We start from the raw sequence: 24,253 nt of genomic DNA on the forward strand, positions 1-24,253 counted from the left end.
CAAGTACAACTATCAAAATATTTTACGTTGCATCCAAATCAATTCAGTCGTTTATGTGAAATATGTTTTACTGATTTTAATTAAAGAGCATGAATTGAGCAGGAAGACAAAATAACCAGATCCCTGCCAGGATGCTGCAGAAGCAGCATGTCTTCATACCCAGTTCCATCTGACAAATATTCTTTTTTTTTCTTTTTAAAGAAGTTGTACAAGCACAGTAATTTTCATTTATGTCAGCCACAAGTTATCTCAAGCATCTGCCAGACTAATACACTCCCATAGGAAAAGAACAGATGTTTACAAGCAAGAAGATGCTGTTCACATTGGACACTAAATTAGGTCCACCATCTCAGTAATAGAAGAATGAAAGTCAAGGAGAACCTCAAAAGCACTTCATAAACTACTGAACAGAAGATAAAACCTTCTCTGTAAGGAGGATAGCAGCAAGCACCTGCTCCATCTCAGGAAAAAAACAAAAAAGAAAAAGAAAAAAAAATACATAAACAAGTCAAGGGAAATAGACTAAATTAAGTCAGTCAAAACAGCAGATACTAGCGCATTTTTTGCAAGGTCAAATGGAAAAGACACTCCATGAACTACTGTACCCTAAAGACACTGCATGTGAGTGCAACACCTTTTCTCCAAAAAATAAAATCCGAGCCCATGAGCTAAGGCCCGGGATGGCGTGTGTGCTCCCTGACCTGGTGAAATGCTAGTGTGAGAACATACGGCAAATTCTGCGGTCCTGTAAAAGAGATCCAAGCAGAGCCCCAGGGCACCAAGAACTGAACTCCAAGCACCTAAGCAGCCCTTTCAGAATGCCACCTGCACAGACGCAGTTACTGGGGACATCTTTAGCATCATTTCTTTCCTCCACCCCCAGCTAGATGGTAGGACAGTCAACAGTAAGGGGAAAAAGGAGTTTCTGGAATTGCCACAATCCGTTCAATTTGTGAAAACAGATATAAATGGGATCAGTGACTCAAGCGGCAGCCAGCGGGCAGTCACCACAGTGAGAAGGAGGGCTGGGCTTACACGCGCAGCTTTGCCTACCAGCAGGTTTCAAATCAGGGCCTTAAAACACTTCAGGGATGAGAGAACCCACAAACGGTTGACGGAGGAACAGGAAGCGCAGCACACGGTTTGTTACAGGAACTTCAACACAAGTGAACTCGAGGCGGAACCGCTCCAGCCGGCCCTGACCAAGCACAACAGCTGGCAAAGCTGAGCTGCTGCTCAACTTCGTGTGTTCGGAGAACAAAAAGAGGCAGGATCCAGACTGACAAGCGAATGGTCACTGTTCATTGACAGCTACTTCGCACAAGCGTTTCAATAATCCAGCTCTGGCCAAAACACTCGTGCAGATGAAATAACACGCTGCTCAGAACCCCAAAGTTCTTCTCCCCAACGCAGATGATGGAGCTCAGCATCTTGTTGATGATTTCAAGTTCAAGTGAAGTCACATGTTTAACAAACACCAGTAAATTCCTGTATGGAAATCTGATTAAACTTTAATCCTTATGCAAATAGTTGAAGAGTGATCTTCAAATTTAATTTTATTTTAAGATCATATTGTACGGTTTAAGGTGAAAGAGTGGATAGCATTCTTGGTTCTGAGTAACAAATAATTTGGAAGCTTCGAATGCGAGGCAAAGTTTAAAAATAAAAGCACATATTCTTTAAATACACTTTAAATGCAATTAAGCTCTGTCTCTTGTAAACACCACATTATTACACAGATGAAGGGCAGGCAATTGTGGCATAATCTGATGGAATTCAGATAAACTAAGACAAAGAGAAGCATCGGCATGATAACAGAAGCATTTCAATTCATTACTGCAAAAGTAGCCCTAAGTAGTAGCAAGGAAAATTCAAGGTCATCATGCAAAAGCCAAATTAAAAAAAAACACAAACCAACCAACAAAACCCACCAAAACCAAACCAAAGCCATACAAACACCCCTTCCCCCCCGCCAAATTAAAACTGTTTTCTCCCCCTGGGATTTGCTACAGCACAATCTATTCTAGAAAATCCAAACAGCATAAAGTTTTCACTAATTCTGGATAAAATTTAAGTGTTAAACAGCAGACTGATGCACAACATCTTTGCTTCGGTACTTTCAGAGGTGAAGCAAAGTCATTTTATGCACAATAGGAAATAGTTTCATCGTAGAAATACAGCAATTCTAATCAACCTAATTTCATTGAAGTCCTAATCTCAGAATTTAAATATCAATAATCCAGTTTCCAGCTGAAGTCTGAATACAGCTGTTAGGACGTGCCAGCAGAAGGAGCATTCTTTAGGAATTTTGATCTAAACACAACAGAATCCAGCCAGAACAAATGCCAATACTGAGAGCAACCTAAAAAAAAGACTCTTTGGAAGTGAAGCTATTTTAAGCGACCTTCAGTTCCCACCTATGCTCCATTAACGTGCATTTCTATAAACAACGATTTTTATTCCCCCATGCTCCCTCTTCACTCAAGTCATACAAGGCGAAGATGTTTTCAGTTCCGAGACAAAGGATTCTGATTCTACGTGAAAAGAAACAGAAACTGATGTGAAAAATTTCAATACATTTTCTACTTCCACCTTTGTAAGAGCAACTGAAGGGAAGGAGGGGAAAGCACAGGAAAATTTACATATACATGAGGTTTCTACCTCTCCATTAGCAAATCTGAAAATACCTCTTCGATAAAAAGGTAATTAGGTCTGTTTTTTCCCCTCACATTCATACTTCCATAGAGCTTTCTATCTCAAAGAGCCTCACAACCACGAGCTGCATTAGAACAGTAAAATCAAAAATGCATCCCCATGTTTCAACTGAAAGAGAGAATGTTTTGGGTTTTTTTTTTAATCACCATCTCATATTTTCCTAGATTGCGTTTGTAAATTACTTCTGAGTTGAACCAGGAGCAGCTTACCAAGCCAAAGCTCTGCTAACCCTATCCAAATATTTACCATAGCCTTAGAAACCATATACTTGCTACTGCTGTTTCTTAGATGAGGAAAAAGGACATTACAAAGTAAAATTACTGTCCAGAACTAATGGCTGCCACGATTAGGATTGTCCCCTTTCCCTTTCAGTGGGACAGAATACACCTTGTTCAGGAGCACAAACACATCAGCTACCATTTGAAGTCTCTAATAAGCATCATTATTTCAGACTGTTGTAAACCGTTTGCCAAAAATGGGTACATCTCAGCCAGCACCCCGAGTCCTTCAGGGCATTTTGACCAAGAATCGATACACCCTGACTGGCTGACAACAACCAGCAGCAGCAGAGCTGAGAGGTTCCAACTGATGCATCGTTGCTGCCCAAATAGAAGCATCTCCGAAGCATCTTCCTCATTACAGACTATTTTGGCACGACACTCAAATAAATTCAAATCAAAGCAGCTCCTTTTTAAAGAGTGACAGTAGTCTCCTGTAGTTAATTCTTGCGCTGGAGAACACAGTCCTAGAATTAAATAGGTTCTTTAGGAAATTTAAATTTAAATTTCCTAAAGTTTTAAGGTGACACACACACCGCAAAGCCCCAAGAACCTTCAAGTTCAGTTATTTGCTTGTTGCTTTTTTTCTTTTTCCTTTAACCAGGCTGAGAGACAACACTACAGCAACGAGACAGAAACCAAAACTTCACTGCCAAAGAATAAATCTGGAGGAATCGCAGCCCCGACCACACACTCAACACGCTCCATCATCCTCTACCCCGCGACACGTCCCACCACACGCACTTTGTTCTTTCTCAGGGAACCCTCTGGGGCTTCGCATTGTGGAGAGGAACGAGCGAGGCTGCAAAGGCGCTTGAGGCTTTTGGAGCTCACAGAAGAAAAGCTGCAGCAACCCCCTTAAGATATTCCATCTACCACCTTGTCTTTGTAAGCGCTTGTTCAGAGGAGTTCCTGGTGACTATATCCAGCGGCAGGTACAGCCCCAACGCTGCGATGCGCTCACGGAGAAATGCAGCCACCTGCACACCTGCACTGCTTCAACAGCCAGGCTTGGTTGTACGCACAGCATCTTCCATTTCCACTCACCATCCATAATCCCGAATTACAAAAATCCACAATCTTAACTTGGACTAGAAAGGAGAACGAAATTTTTGCTTTAATAAGCAAAATAAGTAAAACACTAAAATCAGATACTTATATTTCCACAGCACCAAAAATGGTTGCAAACTAACAAAAAACCCCCAACAACAACCACGCCACAAGGCAAGCACACAAATTGTTTCCATTATCGAATACTTCAGGAGCTTTCTTTGGTTTTGTTTTAGTTATTTTCAGGGGAGTTGTTTTGGTTTTTTAAGTGCTGGAGGCTGAGGAAAATAGAAGATAAGAGAAATGAGTTCCTAGTTCTCTAGAAGAACACGCTATCATACATACTCATTACATTGTAGCACTACTTTCTATGATAAGAATTTGAATCATCACTAATCAATTCACCAACATGCCTTTTTTGCCCTGGGCTACAAGTTCCCCTGTAACAGCAGAGTTTGTATCAGCCCCATCGCGAGAGCTGCACTTCAAGCTGACAGAGTGGCATTAATATCCTTAATGTGAAAGCGCAAAGAAATCTAAACAAATGCACATCTACGTTTTCTAGCAAGTAACATCTTCTTTATCTTAATACGAAGTAATAAGATCTCAAAATACAGACGCTTCTCCAACTACTGACAAAAAGATGGAACAGCCGACGTTCTTCTAAGCGGCTCTGAGTAACTCCCTATGGTCACAAAGGTAAATATAGCAGAAAGCTGATTTTGATGATAATACAAAGCAAAAAACATAGCTAATAGCAAAGCAGAAAAAAACTCCTTCCAGTTCAAAGCACATCATTAATGGCTACTGTCAAAAGGCTCTCCAAAATATTTTTCACATAGCTAAAGATGTTTTGATTATAGTTAGACCTGCGAGTTAAAAATATTTATTTATTCCATAGCCAAGTTATGTGCACTAAAACAAATATAAATGTGGCAAGTGACCTATATTCCAGAATAAGTCATATGCACCTTAAAGACTTCCACATTTTAAAATTAACTTCATTATTAATGAGCTTAGCTTCATCCTAATAAAAACAAGGTGGAAACAAAAACTATTTTATTTTTGTATGCTACTAAAACTATAGCATGACATCTTACAAAGAAGCAAAACCGATTTTTTCAGAATGCTACTAGGAGTTTGTATATACACACATTAAAAAGTACATATCTCTCCAGACACAACGATTATAAGCAATATTACAAAAGGAGTTCACTCATGTTCCTGTATTTCAGAACTTAAATGAGACTAACAAACATCATCTTCTACTTCAGCATCCTTTACTAATTGAGGATGCAAATCTCAATTTTCTGAATTTGAGCTTTCACAATGAAATGCATGCGTGCTATAAAGAATAAGAATCCAGAACATATTTGGAAAACAGAAAACAGCTAGACATTACTCTGTTTCAAAGACAGTGTAACAGCTTTCAATGTATTGCTCTTTCCCATCCTGAAACATCTACAAACATCTTGTTACGCCAGATTTTTTCAAAGTTCGAAATTGAAATACATTGTAAAATTTTCATTTAACAAAATCTGAAGTATCTGTGTGGGTTTTGTATCATCTTACTGTTCAGCAAACAAAAAGAGCATGGATTTAGTGTCAAAAGCCAAAAACCAAGAGCCACATCATTTTTTCATTTTTCCTGATGAACCAACCACCACTGTGACTTAAGCTAAATAAGAGAAAACTGCTTTGTGATGCAAAGTGCTAAATTTGTCTGCTTGTAGTCTCTGTAGCAACCCAATATTCCAAAGAGACAATCATGTGATCGATGCTCTCAGCTCCTGCTGTTTATCCTGCACTGTCCTACTTACAGCAGCTCTCAATTCCAGCTGTCTACAGGCAAAGGAAAAACATCACCTGCTCTCCCACCGGTACGTGATGCCAGGACAGCCTCATTAGAGCCATTGTAAAAAAATGTTGACATTGTTTGACTTAAAGATTAACATAGGGAGGGAATTTACACTGAAAAAAAAGAGAGTTGAATAGGCTTAATAGAAAATATTCCAACAGTGTCAAGGAAGCGCCATGTAGTTTCAGCTATTAAGGTTTCAAATCAAATAATAGAAATAAACGCAAAACCTGTGACTACATGTTGTCCTGATATATTTAACTCTCTCGAGCGTGAAGAGGCTTTTGAGCTCTAGCACCCAGCAATTTCCTCATGCTGTTCCTGAATAATTCACAGCATCCTTCTAGAGGGAGCAAGCAGCAAACCAGAGCGTTCCTACGGGAAGGGGACCCACAGGAAACGGGCAAAGGGAGACGAACAGGGATAAGGCAGGAATGTGGGCTCAGGACGAAAAGCACGGCACCCTCTTTGTCTTAAGGGCAGTGAAGACCAGAAGGCCAACAGCTGATCTCTTGCAGCGGAACTGCTGTTACATTATCAATATTAACGTTCCCGATGCAGACAGCAAGAGCATTTCCATGGCCCCAATGGAAAAAGCAACCTCCCCCCGAGCAGCCACAACCATTGGAGACTGCGGATCTGCACCAAACTTGGGAATCGCAGCCACTCCTCCTCCCGGCAAGATGAGGTAGAGAGAAAAAAAAATACATATATTCAGATCTGTGAGGAGCAAACCTCCAAATCAAGATAGCTACATGTACAAAGGCTTATAACAAAACCAAATTTGTATCTACAATACTTTTCAGCAGTCATTTCCCATGAAGTCATATACTTACTATTTTACATCAGGTAGATAAAATAGTATTTTCATGTAAAAATGGTGGACTGGCATTATAAAACCCCATACCCAGACTAATATTAAACAGCATTACCTGTGAAACCTGTGCAGCAAGTTTCATTTTGTAAGCTATGATAAGCTTATCAGTTATGATTTTCCAAGTGAGTTTTTGTTTTTGGGGCGGCTTTTGTGTTTGTTTTGGGTGTGTGGTGGGTTTTGTGTGTGTGTGGTTTTTTGGCATTTTGTTATTTAAGTGAACTTGTCAGGCACAAGTTCTGGTTTGCCACCCACTACAATTGATTATACTATTTCCTGTTTACAAGCAGGGAAAAAAAAAAACAAACCACACAAAACCAAAACACACACACACACACACACACAAAGCAACCTTACAAGTAATACAGTAGCTTTTAGTATTCTAGATTTCCAGTTGTCTATCAGATCCTCCCACAAAATCAGGATTACTCAATTATTTGCTTACTGGTATTTCAACTGTGTTAAAGTTTAGCAAGTTGTTCTTACTACTAAAACTCCAGGAGATATCCTCCACGTACACACTTCATATTTTTGTCTCATTAGGAGTCTCATGTTTAGTCTTCATTAAGGAATTGTATCTAAAATAGTGTTTGATCCGACAAGTTTCCTAATTACATTTATTCCAGGTATACAGGACTATTTTAGCATCCAGTTGGCAAGAGGAAAAGGCTGATGCAAAGGCTGTTATTTGAACAGTCTAACCAGAAAAGGTAGACAGACAACTGGATGCAGCAGATCACAATCTCTGTCTCGTACATTTACAGGGTAATTTTTGAAGAAAGCATACACAACCCTATTTCTGAACATGGCAACACCACCACGATGGGTTGGAAAGGAGAAAGAGAAAGACATTGCTATTTGTCAAACTTTGTAATTTAATATGTAGTCATCTAAACCACACTACTGAGCTTCTGTAATCTACCTTGCTTTAAGTGATTAAAAAACGTTGTGAGAAATACTGAGGCAATGATTTTTTTTTTCCTGTTTGGTTACAACTAAGACCATTAGCAAAACATTCCCTTTAGTCTTTTATTCTACTGTTGTTCTCCTGCTGACCCCCATTGCCCATTCCCAAACCTGAAAATTGATGACTTACAAATGAGCAACAACAAAAACCCCACTGCACACACTTTAGGGAGTCAGCTACTCCATTCCTGCCCTGTCTATAAACAGAAATGGAACCAGCATACTTGAAAACCTCAGACAGTTTCCTCGGGCATGGTAATGACTTGTTCTAGCAGATCAAATTTCACCAAATACACAACTGTCTCACTTTTCTCAATGCTGGTTTTAGGCTGGGGAGCAGCAGGGGTAGAGAGGGCAGAGCAGACCATGTTTGTTACCTTTAATTATAATTATGTGATTACTAAAACAGTGAACACTCAAAACCATCTAATTCTTATTTTCATGGTCATCTATTCACATGCCACAGTGGCATCAGTTTATCAACATTAAGGACTGTCCTCTTAAAATTAAAATGCACGCAACGCAATAATGAAATAGACTTTTGGTTTTTTTAATATAACCTTATACAAGGAGGAAAAATAACAGAGCAACAGACAGGGAGCCTGAGGATCTGTCATCATAGCCAAACACCTATTGGAAATCACAGCCCTGTGTCTGTTGCACTACCACATAGAAACAAAAAGTGCAACACAACTGACTTTATTGTTGGGAGAGCAGATAATAGAAAGGCTCACTTCTTCTGGAACCACACGCTTTCAAACACAATTCGGAAAACAACAGATGGGATCAGCTTCAAATGAAAGAAATAGCTCTATCCATGCATCCTTCAAAGAGAAAGAAGTGAAAAAGTGGGACTAAAGTCCCGCACGATAAGAAGTTACCTCCACCGTCAAGAGCACCGACTACTCAGTCTCTAATCGTAGTCTTTGAAACTAAAGATTGTCAGCAAGAACAACCAACCTTATCAAATCCGCAGTTACAATACACAGAGAACAAGTCTATGCAGCCAAGCCCCAGAGTGTCGGGCGGTATGAACGGTGATCTGAAGCAGATTGGTAGCAGACTTCACATCCTCAGGACACTACGTGCCTTGAGATGATACAGGCACGTGAATTTGATCTCAGGGTTTCTGCATATTAATGCAAAGAACAGCCGCAAAGAAAGGAAAGCATACATAACAATATGCTAACCATTTCCCTCACTTCATTTCATAAAAGCCAGAACTCAGAACATCACACGGTATTGAGCGATCTGGTAGGAAACATTAAGATTTCTCTACAAATTGTTTCACACAGATCTGTGTAAATCTTTCTACATATTTTTCCAGTAGTTCTGGACTACTGACGATGAAGTTGTTTTGTGGGTAAGCACACAATTCCTTCAGTTATTTTCATCAAGCATGCTGACCTTCTGACCTTCTCAAAAAAAGAAACAGAGTTTCCAAATTAAACAAACGCTGCTATTTTATTTTAAAAGCTTTCATCAGCTTTTCCAGCTGCTGTAGAGAGCTTTATAGAATTACCGTAAGAGATGCCATGACATAACTAATGCTGGTTTCAAATAGCAATTTGGAAAACCAGTTCCTCAAACGAAGAAAGCCCAGATTGTGCCAAGACAATATTGGCCTAAATACTTAAAAGTAAACTCTTTACTATTGATTTGTATCAACACCACACAGAAGAAATGGATGGATAAGGCCACCCCAGAGAGAAAACATTTGCCCTGACCAGGGTGGAGAAAGAGATGCCTAGAACTAAAGCACAAGTTTATACATAAGTTATAAGGAGCAGTTCACAACTACTAATAGAAACACACACAAACATGTGCTTCTGCTTCTTTTGCTCCAAAACAGCTCTTATTTTCTTTCGAGTTTAAATTTATTGCAGAAGATGCCAACAATGGCCAACTCCACACCCAAAAAGCAAAGCCACTGATCTCAAAATTTCCTGCATGCAAGATTTAACACATACATATACACACACAACTCCCCCCGCCACCCCCCCAAAAAAAATCGTCTAAGCCTTAAATTACTTTGGATTTTAAAAGCTGATTTGGGAACAGCGATTAAAGTTGTTCCAGCTAACCTAGTTTTTATTCATTTCATTATTTATTGCTAGGCAACATAGACCGTGTCAAACCACGTTGGAACCATGAGAAGTCCTTCCAATTTAGATTAAAAATTCTCTTTTCACACTCCTCCTCAATGTGGAGGCCACATGTATTCTTCTAACACCAGTGTTCCCAGATAACCTTCTTTCTGACCACGAGCTGACATTTCAAACCCTCTTCTCAGCATCTCCCGTAAGATGCAATTTACCCAAACCTCATGTGGTGCCTGTAAATAGCTCTCTAGATCCCGCTTCCTCAGAGAATGAGCCTTTCATAGTATTTACAGGCAGAATTAGTCCTGGTCACTATACTGGCAAGTCCAGAGAAGGTCTCTCTATACACAATCATCCTTTTCTTCCTTCCTGGAAGACTCTAGCTTCTTTTCCAATATCTTTATTATCCATGGTCTGTATATGAGGACCAGTAAGGAAAACACTGCCTACTACCTTTAGTGTTACTTTCTTTTGTCATAAGGAAGTTCTGAAGAATTCCAAAAAGAAAGAAAAATAAGAAAGATCAGAGACGCTGGTTCCAAAATAAATCACAGACAGAGTGCTCTTAGTTAAATGTTTCTTCTAGCACAAAGCTTAAATAAATCCTACGACATCTTTAATAAGCAAAATAAGCCATCCTACCTCTTGTTTATAGGTTTTTCATCTTTTTCATAAGGCTTCACAAACCATTTTCCAATGCGTACAAAATTCCGATTCATTAAACACCTCTCCAGCAGGTTGTGAACAGCTTTGAAAAGTAGAGTGCGACATTCGTAGGAAAGTCCATTCTCCCAAACACCATCTTCCTCTTCTATAAGGCAAGGGGAAAAAAATAAATTAGCATTGAATTCCATCCTATTATTTCATGCACATATCACAATACCCTTTTCTCTCCCACAAGCTTTTAAGACATTCTCAGCATCACATGCAACCAAACAAAGCCTGTAACATTCAGATAATAACTTTACTCACATTATAATAGTATAACTACTAAAAGTAATCAGTTATAAAAATATCTCATCTCCCACAAGAAAAAGAGATTCAACAGTTATTTGTACACAAAAGTAAACCACCAGCCTCGGTACGTTATGTATTTCAGCCTGCAAGATCTATCTGCAAGGTGGTTCATGTTTGGGGCAGCCTGAATTGCTGATCCTGAAGAGTTGGCTGACAACTACGCTTAAAAATAAATTGCCCAAAGCCAAACTTTTAATATATCTTAGTGTCTTCAGCTGTCATTGACTTAGGAAAGCTGGGCACAAATATCATTAATAAACTGACCCCCAGTGTTCAACAATTTGCTAGAGAAGGTGGGGGGGAGGAAAACAGCTAGGTACAGAAAACTAGTAAGAACAACCTGATTCTCCCCAGAGGATTCTCACAAATGCATTTTTTTCCTTTTAATTCAAAATAAAAAAAGATATTTAAGCAAGCTAGTCATCCTTTCTGATCTATACGTAGAACAGAAGAAAAAAAACCAGCAAGCAGAAAGACAAAGCCCAGTTCATACTGATAGGATTCTGAAGGGAAACACTGAGAAACCAAACACAGTCGTGGAATCCAACTTATACAAGCCAAGTCAATTTGCCAAATCGGAAAGCCAGATTCATTAAAAGAAGCTGTAGTATCTTCAACCACTGGCTCATAATCAGTGTTTGAACATAGTTTACAGGTCCTAGAAATATATGTACCGGTCCAAAGAATTATAATGGCATTACAGTTACATTACACATGTAAAATGAGAGACATTTGAAAGTTCCTGTAGCATCTCTCAGTATTTATGCAATACCACTCATTCCCGGCAACACACTAATATGGAGGATAACACAGGAAAGCTTGAGATCTTGTCCTTAAATCACTGGCAATCGGGCAGTCTCGATGCCTACAATTTCTTGTATATCACATTCTACATTTATCCCCAAGGATCTGCTACTGGTCATCTTGGACTAACCCAGCATAGTTTTCCTTATAACGCCATTGCTTTTATACTCCGCGTAGCAGCAGAGCCTAGAAGATTGTCTGACATAGATAAGGAGACATCTTTTTACTTTAGTCTCTGGATAGTCATGGAATAATTTAGGTTGACAGGGACCTGTGGAGATCATCGGCTCCAGCCCCCACTCAGAGCTCAAAGTTAGAGCGGGGTGCTCGTATCTCGCTCTGGTTGCCCCGCACACCTCCGAGCAGCGAGGCTTGGGTTCGGGTCTAGTACTTACAACAGCGGCCTGTCTGTTCAGCTCTCCTTCATAGCGGATTGAGGTTCAAACAGCTTTCCACTGCTCTGCTCAATGGCCAGAAAACCTCAGTAATAAAGCCAAGTCCTTGCATTTGAAATCCCCCTTCACCTTTATGTAGAAGCCACTTACAAGCTTAAAAGGTTGCAATAGTATTAACTAAAGTCTCAATATCCTTAAATTAGAGAACATGTAGAAAACCAGACACCTAGGAGTTTTATTTAGGAAAAAAAAAAAAAGAACTTACACATTATTACAGTAAACAATCTTTAAGACAAAGATGACAGAGAAAGGTATTTCAAGACACTACTGCAGTGAGCAGCTGCTGGCCATATTCATATATTGCTGGATTCCACACAAATGCGAGGACATTTCCACTCAAGATCCGTAGTGCGAGTTTAAGAAAATTACTCCCAGTATCCTTTCCTCTGAGGGACAGACGAGTAAAGAGACCTGCCTCCTAATTTATAAATGAAGACGTGCACACCATTAAAGATGAATCACTTCGTGAAATAATTTTCTAGAAAAGGATCCACATTTCCTAAACGAGGGACCTCACCATGAGTTTCTCACTCTACCATCCTACTCCCTTTCGAAGTTCAGCAAAAGCTTGTTTGTGGAAACCATAAAGCTACAAGATAACACAGTAACTCCCCGAAGAAACATCGTACAAGAAGCTCATAACAAAAAGCAACAAAGGTCCAAAGTCAAGTGCTATAAAATAGTTGTGCCAAGAGGAGACACTTTTCCCCAGCTGGGAGGTTGTCACCCTGTCCCACAAACTGCTCCACCAGCAGCAAATGAGCACCTCAACAGAGCAAACATTAACTACAAAGCTTAATGATACTGGACTTTAACTGCACAATAAACTCCACACCATTTCAAAGGTTAAATACTTGGGTTTCTGTATGGCTCTCATAATTTTTAAAAATCATTCTAAGAACATCCCCTGCATCAATTACCGATTATAAGAGGAAATAGAGCTATTTCCAGCCTTTATGCTTAATTTTGTTTTGACACGTTAGCGCATCAACATGAAGTAAGATGCTGACATCACAAAGACACAAATGTAATTCAAAGCTTGTCTTTGGATGGTCATACTATGGACACAATGGAGAGGTTTCAATTTTCTGAAGCCACTACAAAGTGTCACGTTTTTCATTTAACATTAATAGTTGTCCTGACAATCAAGTTATGAACAAAAGTTTACATGCAAGAACTTGCCACAAGATTATAATTCCTACCAGCTCTCCTAGTTTATTGCTGAAACAGAGAGCTCTTAGATAAGCACATTATTAAGGCTTTAGATGGAAATGACAATTAAAGCTGATATTTTAAAAGCCAGCGTGCTGTAAGCATGCCGACTGATCAGGAAAAACGTCTGATACCTAAAATAAGACCACCTGTTCAAACCAAAGTGCATCTTGCTATAGAAAGGGAAGGTTAAATAAGATGACAGTTAAAGATATCCTCATTTCAGAACATTATTCAAATTCATGCAAAAAAATAACAGTAAGTGTTCTGTGTCTTTTTGAAGTCTATTTAGTCATTCCCCCCCTCCTCCTTTTTTAGAGTGGTGGATGGAAGGAGAGAAATATGACATCTGTTCAAATCTCCCAACGATTTTTCTTCTTCATTCAAATTGTTGTTTCTCAGCATGAGAAAAATCGTCCTATTGAACAGAAATTGTACAAAGTAAACCATTTTTAAAAAGAGAGGGAGAAGAAGAGGCACTTGCGTCTTCTTATCTTTCTTCAACACAATAACTTCAAATGTTCAATCTGATAGTGACAATAAACCAAAATAAGTTGCTGACTCATTTTAAGAAGGTGTTAAGCCACAATTTCACTTCAGACAAGCGTTATCCACAAAAGTGCTCTGGCAATCTGAAGGTTACTAACATTTTATTTTTCATTAGTTCTCTTAGATGTCCAAACCACTCAGCTCCTCTGCGACATACTTCATGTCAAAGCCTTAAACAAGTTGTACATGTATCATTCCACTACATTGAATTTAGTTCCCCCTCTACATTGAATTTAGTTCCCCCTCTCTTTACACCACATATTAGGCAGAGACTTTTCCTTAAATAAAGCTAAAAACTATCAGGAAATGAAGAATTAATGGAAACAATGGCCAGGAAAGATCAATTTTCATCCTACAATAAATAAACTTTCTCAGTCAAGCCCTCCTTGACGTACCACCATCCAGTTTTGACTGAACACCTGCAGGAGGCTATTTGCTTTCAGTGCTTTTCTGTTCTACTTTACATTCTTCATACAGTTCACCTGAATCAGTAAAATGGGTAGCTATGCCTGTTTACAAGGATAACAAGGTAACAGCTTTCCTTCACTATTTGTTGGGTGCAAGTTTGGCTGGTCTGGTCTGTACGGCCACAAAAAAAGTAAATTGAAAAGCTTTCTAGCTAGATGTTCCAACATCACCCTTCGCACTGTCTTTAAGTAACTCCATATGCAGATATATTTTACTTATATTGTTAAATCTTACCCTCAGTGCCCATGGAGTCATTGCGTTTATTTATACAGATGTATTATGCACATGTCATTGTACGTACAACCAACATAATATGATGCAAAATACTTCATCACAGTAAACGAGGATTTTTCACCTTACTCCACAGTCAGGAAAAGGAAAAAAGTTAAACATCGCCTTTGAGTTGGTGCACACACCAAGTCACAGAAGTTTTACAAAGGCTGCTTCAGCAATTTTTGAATAATGTTAGAAGTAAGGAGACACCGAATGCTGACGTCAGCACAAACCAACCAACTCCCAGATTTGTTCAGAGATGAGGATTTGACCTATAGCGCACATATATTGAGAACTACACAATACACAGAAGTCTTTGCTGCTGCAGCTGTTGCTGTTTCCACCATACAGCTCAGCCTGGCATCATTTTTACACATCTATCCCTCACAGAAGCATAAGGAAGACTGTTCAGCAAACAAAAACTGATTGACTTATGACAGGTACAAGGAAAACTCTTTAATTTTTAAAGCAAATTAACAAAATTTAATAGACACCAGAACAAAAGAGACACATCTTAGAGCTCACCATTTAAAAGATGCAATTTGAAGGTCAAAGGCATATAGAAGCATTCCCCTATCCAAGCAGTAATCAAATCGTAACCATTTCCTTGGGACTATGTCTTGTACATAATTCATACCCAACTGTTCAGAGGTTTGAATTCATCTACTGCCAATTTAAAAAAAAAAAAATCCACTTCAAACCAAGAAAGAACCTCTCTGATAAAATAACTGCTGACCAGAGCAGTGAGAGACCAAGGCTTTCTGAAATGTGAAGAGATGTCCTACTTCAAGGTTTGAGTTGCAGGAATTACTATAATCAAGCCTCACTGTCACAACAAAAACATAACCTTTGAGGTTGTTAGAGGATAAAACATCATTTCACTAACTTCTGTCTGCCTCTAGCTACATTGGGGTAGAAATAGACTTACATGGGGTTGGTGGGGTTTTTTTGTATTACAAACAGTAAGCAGCTTCCTAGGGAAGGGAAAAAAAATGATGGAGTGAAGTCAATATTACTGATCAATCAGCATCTCTGAACAAGTCTCCTTTTGACATGCCCCCAGGCAACAACAAACCCTGACCATCAACAAGACAGTTATCCAAGGCTTGATCCGAGAACTCAGATATAGCCAGTAGCGGGCATTCAAACACCCCTCCAGGGCAAAGAATGAACTTCTAGAACGTACAGGCTAAAGAGAGAGAGATATATATATTTTTTTTAATCTGATATGCATAGATGCACACCCACAAAACTGTGCTTTCCCTCTTGAAGTGATTTTGGGAACATGCTCTGTAGGGGATAAAAGGATTCTTGGAGGCTCCCGCATTTCAAATCCCCGAGGGTTGACCACCAAGATGTGTTCTAGACACTGACTGTCCATTGTTCATTGAAACTACGAATCACCAAAAAAAGTCAAAATGCCAGCCTCTCCTTAACAGGCATCGTTTCATACCAAATGAAGCCAGAATCAAAAGTTATTAACGTTGCTCTGGCATATTTTTAACTACAGCTCTTTCAAGGCGCACTTCCCAAGGGCGGTTTGTCCATCGGCAATACGGGACACGCCGCAGCTGCCTGCACTGGCCCCTCTCTCCCTCCCTTGCCCCGTTCTGCACGACAGTTCTTCGGCTACCACGCAGAGAAGTTCTACAGGAGGCAGCACCTCTATCATCAGCAGCAAACAATTTCCAATGAATTTTGCTGGTAACAAGCCTCTGCCAGGAAGTAATTTATCCTTCCCATTGAAAATGTAACAAGCAATCACTGGGAGAACAGGGTAGTGCGCATTAAGGGGAGAAATTGTCCACCAATGAAAAAAATCCATTAGGTCTATGACAAAGGTCAGATAACATTGTTTGGGTTCAGCCATAATTCTTTCTTATATGAGGTTCACATTAAGATTTTGTGTAACGGAAAGAGAAAAAGTGCAGGTGCAGGCTCAGCCATCTCTTCCACAATCTAACTGATTAATATCTTTATCAACTTCTGGTCAGAAGAGCCAAGTAGACTAACACACTCCAAGAAATTACAAAGTCTCCTTTTAATCATAAAGGAGACAAAAATATGCCTGCAAAAACCAAGATGTCGGATACATCTACACATAGCATAGCTCACAGTCTCATGATTAGCATTTATGTAGAAAAATATCTCACAGCGAGACGTTTAGGATAGCCTTGCTGCCAAAGCACAGACACCCACAGGTGACCCGAACAAGGAAAACACCCAAAACAACTCCAAAGGCACGGCTGGGAGACTCTAATCTAACACCAGCTCTCCCTTATACCAACTCTTAATCTCTCGCAGGGTAAGTACCTAGGATGATAAGTGCTTATCTACCTGTGTAAAAGTGTAATTCCATAAAAGCACAACTACACGCTGATCTAAAAGTTCAGCTACAAACCACCACTATTTTCAAAAGGTACCTCCACACTATATCCCTAGTAGATAGATTCAAGAGAGAACACAAAGTTGCTCAAACAAATAATTTCGATGGCCAGGTCACGCACAAATACACTCTCCAAGTGGCTTAATTTTTATTTGACCTCCCAATCAAAAAAAAACCAAAACCAAGTAACATATTTGTCTCAATTTAATCCCATCAGCCAGCAGTATACAAAATTTACATAGATACTTCCATACAGGTGCTGGTCTTTGCTGAGGGCAGGCCCAGGCCAAAAATCGCATTTAGTCTAAGTTACATCTCAGTCATACAAAGGATGTTCCCTGCAGGTCAAGACTGAGGTTATTCATGGCGCAAAATAAAGAAGCCTTAAAGACACTAAAATATCAAGTAATCTACAATGTAAGTGGCATTTAAGATGCAAAGTTTCTAGTTCCAGGACAGATGGGAATACAAGCAACATCCCAATCTTTGAAGTCAATTATTCAAAGAAATAAACATCATTTGAATGTGTTAATTGTTTTTTAGAACCTATTATTTTTGTATGAAAATCCCACACATTATTAAATTGTTTCCAGTCAGCTTCCTCAGTGGCACTCCAAACTCATATTTGTTCTTCAGCTTATCCACAGACAGCACTAACAATTTCTGGTTACCAGGTCACCAAACCTTGGTCTCATTTTACACTTCAGTAATCTGAACACTGTACATTATTCGAAAGGAAATTGGAGTGATGTGACCTTTTATATTTCTAGAATTAGTATAGTCTCACCGCCAGACTTACACAGTTTAAAAACCTAACTTGGTCACCTTACTGATAAGCAACTGGAAAGCCAACTACTTTGGGAAACGAAATCAACAAGTAAGCGTTTTCTAAATAAGGTGTCAAATTTGAAGTACAACATTATTGAGAAATACAAGTATTGTCAGTCTTTCAAAAGTCCAAGTTTGAAAGCAGGTACAGATTCAGAGCACTGGGAAAAGAGGGAGAGAGAAACCACAAAAACGCAAGGTTTAGAGATTCTTGCACAAAACCAGCCAGGCAGTTTCAGATACCTTCTTCTGAGGGATTCTCACCAATTATTCGCCTTCCAACCAAAACAACTCCATACGGTTCAAGAGTTGCCCAGATCTCTACAATTCTTATTACGTAATAAAATTGGGTTTACTATTTGAATTGGAACATTCTAATTGCCCAGCAAAAGGGATGTTATCGAAACATGTTTAAGACACTTCTGAATCACAGGCACAAGCTTCAGGCACAGCTTTCTTGTGAAGAAGCTGCCAAAATTCATAGGCTTCTTTTTTTTCCAAAAGAAACAAGTGGGGAGCAAAAACTTGTTTCTTGAAAATCTAGCAGTCCAAGACCACCTAAACACAGACAGTAGCTGTTGCAACACTGCGCTGCCATAATAATTTGGTGCAGATTGTAGCAATAAATTTATCTTACCTACAGACAACAGTCCACCTAGTACAGAATTTCAAAGGGCCGGCAGGAGACAGCCCTGAGGAACAGCATCCTTTCACTGACCAAAATATGGTATTAATTTCCTCCTACCTGAGAGATCATGATGAATAAGGTCAGCAAAGTTGGGGTCATCACCCCACCAAAATATCCACAGCTCCCTGCGTCCAGGTCTCTGGTCTCGGCGCCAAACGCTGAGCACATCCGCCTTCAGACAGCGACTGAAACTGCTCAAAATAGGGTCCTCTTCCGTGACCGGAAAGAGAATCGGGGCAGATGTTGGACCCTGCCATACGTATCGCTTCCATTTAATCCCAGTTAGATCAGCCTACGGGAAGGAAAAGAAGAACCGTCAGCCACTTGGGGTAGGTGCATCCCCACCAGAACCATCCTGCTACAATGAGATGATGGCACAGGAAGAGGTGGGTGGAAGGAAGAAAGGCGGGATTAATCCAACAACATTTAACAGAAACCATATTTGTAATATCTGTGTACCTTAAAAGATAAACTAGAAATAATCAGGCACCCTGTTTTAAAACCTCCTTTAATAACTGTAGAAAAGCAAGAGCTGTTCATTTTCACTGCAGCTTTAAGATTACAGAGAGAAAAGCCAGATTTTATTTGAAATTAAAAAAGAAGCAAAAGACGAGTGAATAATGTAATTATTTGCGGACTGCAGCTGTCCAATCTACCAAACACTTGCTTTAGCAAAGAACATCTTTCTTTTTGCTTACTTAAGCATACAGTACCTTTTAAATCCAAGATTACGCTAAGGAAATAGGTAATATAGTAAATCTAACTCAAGCATAGATTCTTCCAGCCATCTACTACTTCAGAAAATTTCACAAGTTCTTCCAGTGTAAAATATTCTCTGTATCTCACACAGGAAGCCTCTCGAGTACACTTATTTTACCCAGAGCTATCACACTTTCCATTTCTCACACCACATTTTAAGAATTTAAATCCTCTTTCTGTCATTAAATTATACATCTGACTTGCATCCACATTGGTTATGATCCACTAAATCCCCTCCTAGCCAAAAATTCATTTCACTTTATAAAGCAGAAGAGTTACTACTATATGTAATGGGAAATAAGACAACTCCTGGATTATCTACAGTGCAACACCATACCCAGTTTTTAGCGCTAAGTTTTTTCGCTCGAGCACAGTCACCTTAAGGCACACAGGGGAGGCACTGCCCCGGGTTCTCTTTGAGAAGGGAGAACAAGGTGGGCTGGCATTTGCAAAAGAAGTCACTAATTCTTTTTCTTCTCAATACCACAACACACAAAAGCTTGCTGCAACATTTAAACCTAACATGGCAGCCTTCCTCCCTTCAGAAGGAGAAGCAATTTAGACAAAAGGTCGGGAGTCTGCAACAGTTGATACTTTAGAAAGACTTTAAGATTTTAAAATGCACCACTAATAGGGAGCTGCAGGCCTGGTGCAAGCTGCAGACATGTTCAGACTGTCCTGGTCCCACTCCTTCCAAAAAATGGTAGTACCACAGCCTGGCACAGGTTTTTACTTATAACAATCTCTAGAATAATAAATATCAGGCAGTCAGCTAAGATTAGCTAATTTGCATTAAAAAGCAGATGAAACAGCTCAGCACAGCCACCAAAAATTGCATCACAGTCCAGTTAAATCAAATTTACTTTGGGAGCTACCAAAGTCAACAATCTGAACGACTTCATCCTTAGGTTTAAAAAGACTACAAAATGGTGCACAACAAAACATAGGATACCACTGCTTCAACAGCGAGTCCGTCACCAAAAGCAGACCTCCAGAATAAAAACAAGCTGCAAAAGAGATCGCTTGAAAAGCAAGGAAGAAAGGGAGGTTTCGGCTCAGACTTGCCTGGGATGTCACAAGTGGGGAGAGAAAAGAGAAAGTTGCCCGAGGTGTGGGGATGAAGGAAGAAGGAGCAGCGGGTCTCCTTACCTTCCGCAAGAAATGAGATGGAGAAAGGAGGAAAAGTTGCAGGCAGGGAAAGGGAAGGAAAAGGCAGTTGCAGGGAGGATCCACCATCCAGGAAGAAAGCGGAGGGAGGGGCGAGGCAAGACAGACAGCGATGGAGGGGGAACCAGAGGGGCATGGGAGAGTTGGCTGGCTCCAGGCAGGGCCTACTCTGAGGACTCATCCAACAGAAGCTCTGCTAAAAATGGCTGCTTTGCTTCCACTACCCCTTCCTCCCCTCCCCCAAACCTCCTCTTCTCTTTCACTCTGTGTCTGTCGTGCGTGTGGGTGCCGGTGGCCCAGACTTACCAGGCAGAAGAGGTTGGAATGGCAATCCTCCAGGCTGGCCCCGTTCGGCACGAAGCAGGAACTCATCCTCACAGCCACAACCCACACGCCATTATCCCACAGCCTCCGACAAGAAAGAAAGAGACAGACAGAGAGAGAGAGAGAGAGAGAGAGGGAGAGAGAGAGAGAGAGAGGAGACAGACACCGAGAGGGAAAGGGGGGAGGGGGGGACTATGCACACGCACAAATAATAATACAATTAAATAAGGGATTTACATACAGACACACACGCACGCGAAATAGTGGCAGGATAAATAAGCTGGGAGGAGAGTGGTATCGGAGGGGTAAAAAAATATATTTTAAAAAAATAATTAAAAAAAAAAATTAAGAGAAACTCGGAACGTTTTCTCTTCTTCTGGATATCAAACGAGGGGGTAAAGCCACCGTGGAAGGGGAGAACAGAAAGAGGGAGGTGGTAAGTAATCCAACGACGGGAGATTAAGATCAAAATCCTCCCTGTTCCTCTTGTCTTCTCATTCGCATAAGGAGGGGAGGGAGAGGAGGTAAAGTGAAGGGGTAATTGATCCAACAAGAGAATAAAAATGGGGTAATTAATCCAGGGGGCTAGGGGTAAAAATCAGTTGACATCCTTCCTTGCTCTCTTCTCAGATGCCAAGCAAGAGAAGTAGGAAAAAAATAAATAATCCAGTGGGGGCAATTAATCCAGAAACCTCCCTCCTCTTCCTCCTGTTCCTTTAGTCATCAGATGAGAAAGGGGCAAATTGTGGAATGACTGGGAAGGATTGGCTGTGGGAGAGAGAAAAATCCAGGCTCGTCTCTTCGGAGTCCGAGGGCAACAGGGTGGGGGGGGTTCAGATTCTTCTCCCCTGCTCCAAAAATATTCCAAATAAATTAAAATTTAAAATCATAAAAACAAACTTTGGGGGCCAGAAGCAAGGCAAGTCGGAAGAATTCGTAAAGGCAGGACAAGAAAAATTTCCTGGGGTGTACCCCAAAAAAACATCTGCGGGGGCAGAGGAGGGGGAAGGTTTTCCTTGAGAGAGAAAGGCCGCAAAAGTCTCCTCAGCAGCCCAGCGGGGGATTAAATTCCCCCGTGGAAATCCCCCCTCCCCAAAGCGAAATACTCTTCGCAGAGAGGGCGAAACCAAAATATCCTCCGTTGGGTAAAAATCCTTCCGTGGGGAAAGGAGGGAGGGGGACAGGGTAGAAGGAGGAAATTGCGGGTGACCCTCGAAGTCTCTTCGGGGAAGGATGGAGGAGTCTCCCAAAGGCCGATCCCCAGTCTTTTCGGGGGAGGAGGAAGGGGGAAATCGCAGAGTGTCTTCGGGGAGGTTCGCCCCCCCCCCCCCCCAAGCTGTCCTCCGGGGCCGAGGGAGCCCCACAAAGTCCACACAGCTGGGCGGGTCTCTTCAGGGGAGCCCGGACCCCGCCAAGTTACCGCCAAGAGCCGGAGGAAGGGGGGGGATCCGGGGCAGGGAGGGCCCCTCCACCGCGCCAAACCCCGCAAGACCCCTGCGAGCGGGAGGGGAGGCGAGGCGGGGAGGGACCAGCGTCGCAGCTGGGCTGGTCCCTTAAAAAAATAAAGAAAAAAAAAAAAGGGGGGAGGGAGGAAAAAAAAAAGAAAGAGGCGGGGGAGAAAAATATAAAATGTTAGTCTTCAAACGGAGCGGTTTCTTCTGCGGGGGAAGGGGAGCGAGCCCCGAGACCCCCCGGCGGGGCGTGGGCCCCGCTCTCCTCAGGTGAGGGGTCTCCGGCAGGGCCGGCGGTGCCGCGGGAACGCTCCGCTCCGCGCCGCCCCGCTGCGGCGGCCCCGCGGGGGCAGTGGGCGGAGGGCCCCCTCCCCGAGGGCTCCTCGGGAGGGCGGGGAGGCGGCGGCCGAGCCCCGGGCTCTCCTCAGCCGGAAGGGCCGCGGGGGAAGGGGTCGGAGCCCCACAATTCCCGGCCCCGCCGCCGCCGCCGAGACAGAGGGACGCGGCGGCCGCCGCTGCTGGCGGAGTCGGTGCCCCGAAGCCCCCGCCGGCGGGTCTCCTCCTCGCTTCCCCTCAGCGGTGCCTCTGTCGGCGGCTGCCCGGCCGCGGCATCCTGGTCGGCCAGCTCCCCTCAGCGCGTCTCCCCCATGTCGCGTCGCGGCCGGAGGGGGAGGGGGGATTCTTCTCCCGTTTAATTCCGAGCCCCTTTTTCTTTAATGGCGGCCACAGGGACGAGAGTCGGGGCCCCCCTGCCGCGCTCTCATTGGCCGGCGCGCCGTCACGTGGGCCCGCACCGCGATGGCCGCCGTCGCTGCCGGGGGAAGGAGCGTGCAGCGGCGCGGCGCGGCCGCCAGGGGCCACCGCGGCGCTGCGGAGCCGCCCGCCTTCCTCGTTGGGAGGGCGCCATCTAGCGGCCGCGCCGGGCCGTGGCGCAGCGGCAGCGTGGCCGCGTGTTCGAGTCCCGCCTCCCCACAAGGCCCGCGGCGCCCCGAGCTCGCTGTGTCCCCCCCAAAATGCCACCGCCCCCCTGCCGGGGGCTGTCGTGGCGCCCACCCGCTCGTGGGCATCACCTCGGGGCTGAATAGGAGGCGTTCCTCACGCATCCACCACCGCTGGTCAGCCTGGGGCCAAAGTCCGGGCACGGGCTGTCCCACCAGCGCAGAACACGCTCACCCCACTCCAGTTCTGCAAATTCCACCTCTTGGCAGAGGGTTCCCCAGATCTGTGCTCAGTACCGTGCTGGCACTTTGCACCGCGGAGCAAATTCCATACTAAGGATCTCAGAGCCTTTTTAAAAAAATATATATGCAAGTATTTGGAAAGCTTGCATTAATATTTAATGCGAGCATTAATGCTTTCACTAGTCCCACAGACATTGTATCTGCTGGAGCAGAACTGTGCTCCAAAATGCAGGTTTTTTTCATGCACAGATTCATACTGTGCAGTTTGTGAGGATGAAGTACGTGGTTCCTCTGTTACTATAAGCACAGATTTGCAGAAGGACTTTGACATTATTCAGAATTAAGATGCTACAGTGACAGTGAAAGCTATTTTTAAGACATATTTGGAAAGTATATGCATCGTTAATCCTCTCATATTACATATTAATTTTCCATGCAACTGTTTGCATGTAGAATGCAAAATTTTAAGTTACTATATACATAGTTCTTTGACTGCGAAGTTAAATTGAAAATACAAACCAGCGTAAAGTACTAAAAGAAAAAAAAAACTTGAATGTCTCAGCTAACGTGATATTCGCATTAAAATATGATACGTTCATGCAACAGCAGCACATCGCATCACAACTATGCAACATGATGATGTTTCAAAGGCCCTGCAAATTATTTCAGGACTCATGAACAAGACGAGCAGCTACCTTCTGCAAATGTCTTGATAGAGGAGGAGGAACGAAGGACACGCTATAAATAAATTTGTATGATAAGTTAAAAAAAAGGTGAGGCTAGATATTTTCACCAAGAGAAACTTTTAAGATTTACTCACACTAAGGCTATTTTTGTACGCCAGTGTA

The 24,253-nt window shown here is 42.0% G+C and overlaps 1 protein-coding gene across 2 annotated transcripts in view; it reads right to left on the reverse strand.

Annotated features, from left to right (window-relative positions):
• Positions 1 to 22,573, reverse strand: part of MED13 (mediator complex subunit 13) — a 52,085-nt gene extending 29,512 nt beyond the window's left edge. For both annotated transcript variants that reach the window (XM_065646931.1, XM_065646929.1), the window contains exons 1-3: positions 20,756 to 22,573; positions 18,581 to 18,815; positions 10,486 to 10,654 (exon numbers count right to left, since the gene is read on the reverse strand). In XM_065646931.1, the coding sequence (XP_065503003.1) occupies positions 10,486 to 10,654; positions 18,581 to 18,815; positions 20,756 to 20,821 (470 nt within the window). In that variant the 5' untranslated portion in view covers positions 20,822 to 22,573. The remainder of the gene's footprint in view (positions 1 to 10,485; positions 10,655 to 18,580; positions 18,816 to 20,755) is intronic.
• Between the last annotated feature and the right edge of the window lie 1,680 nt (positions 22,574 to 24,253).

The sequence above is a fragment of the Caloenas nicobarica genome, chromosome 17, assembly GCF_036013445.1.
Source record: "Caloenas nicobarica isolate bCalNic1 chromosome 17, bCalNic1.hap1, whole genome shotgun sequence".
Taxonomy (NCBI): Eukaryota; Metazoa; Chordata; class Aves; order Columbiformes; family Columbidae; genus Caloenas; species Caloenas nicobarica.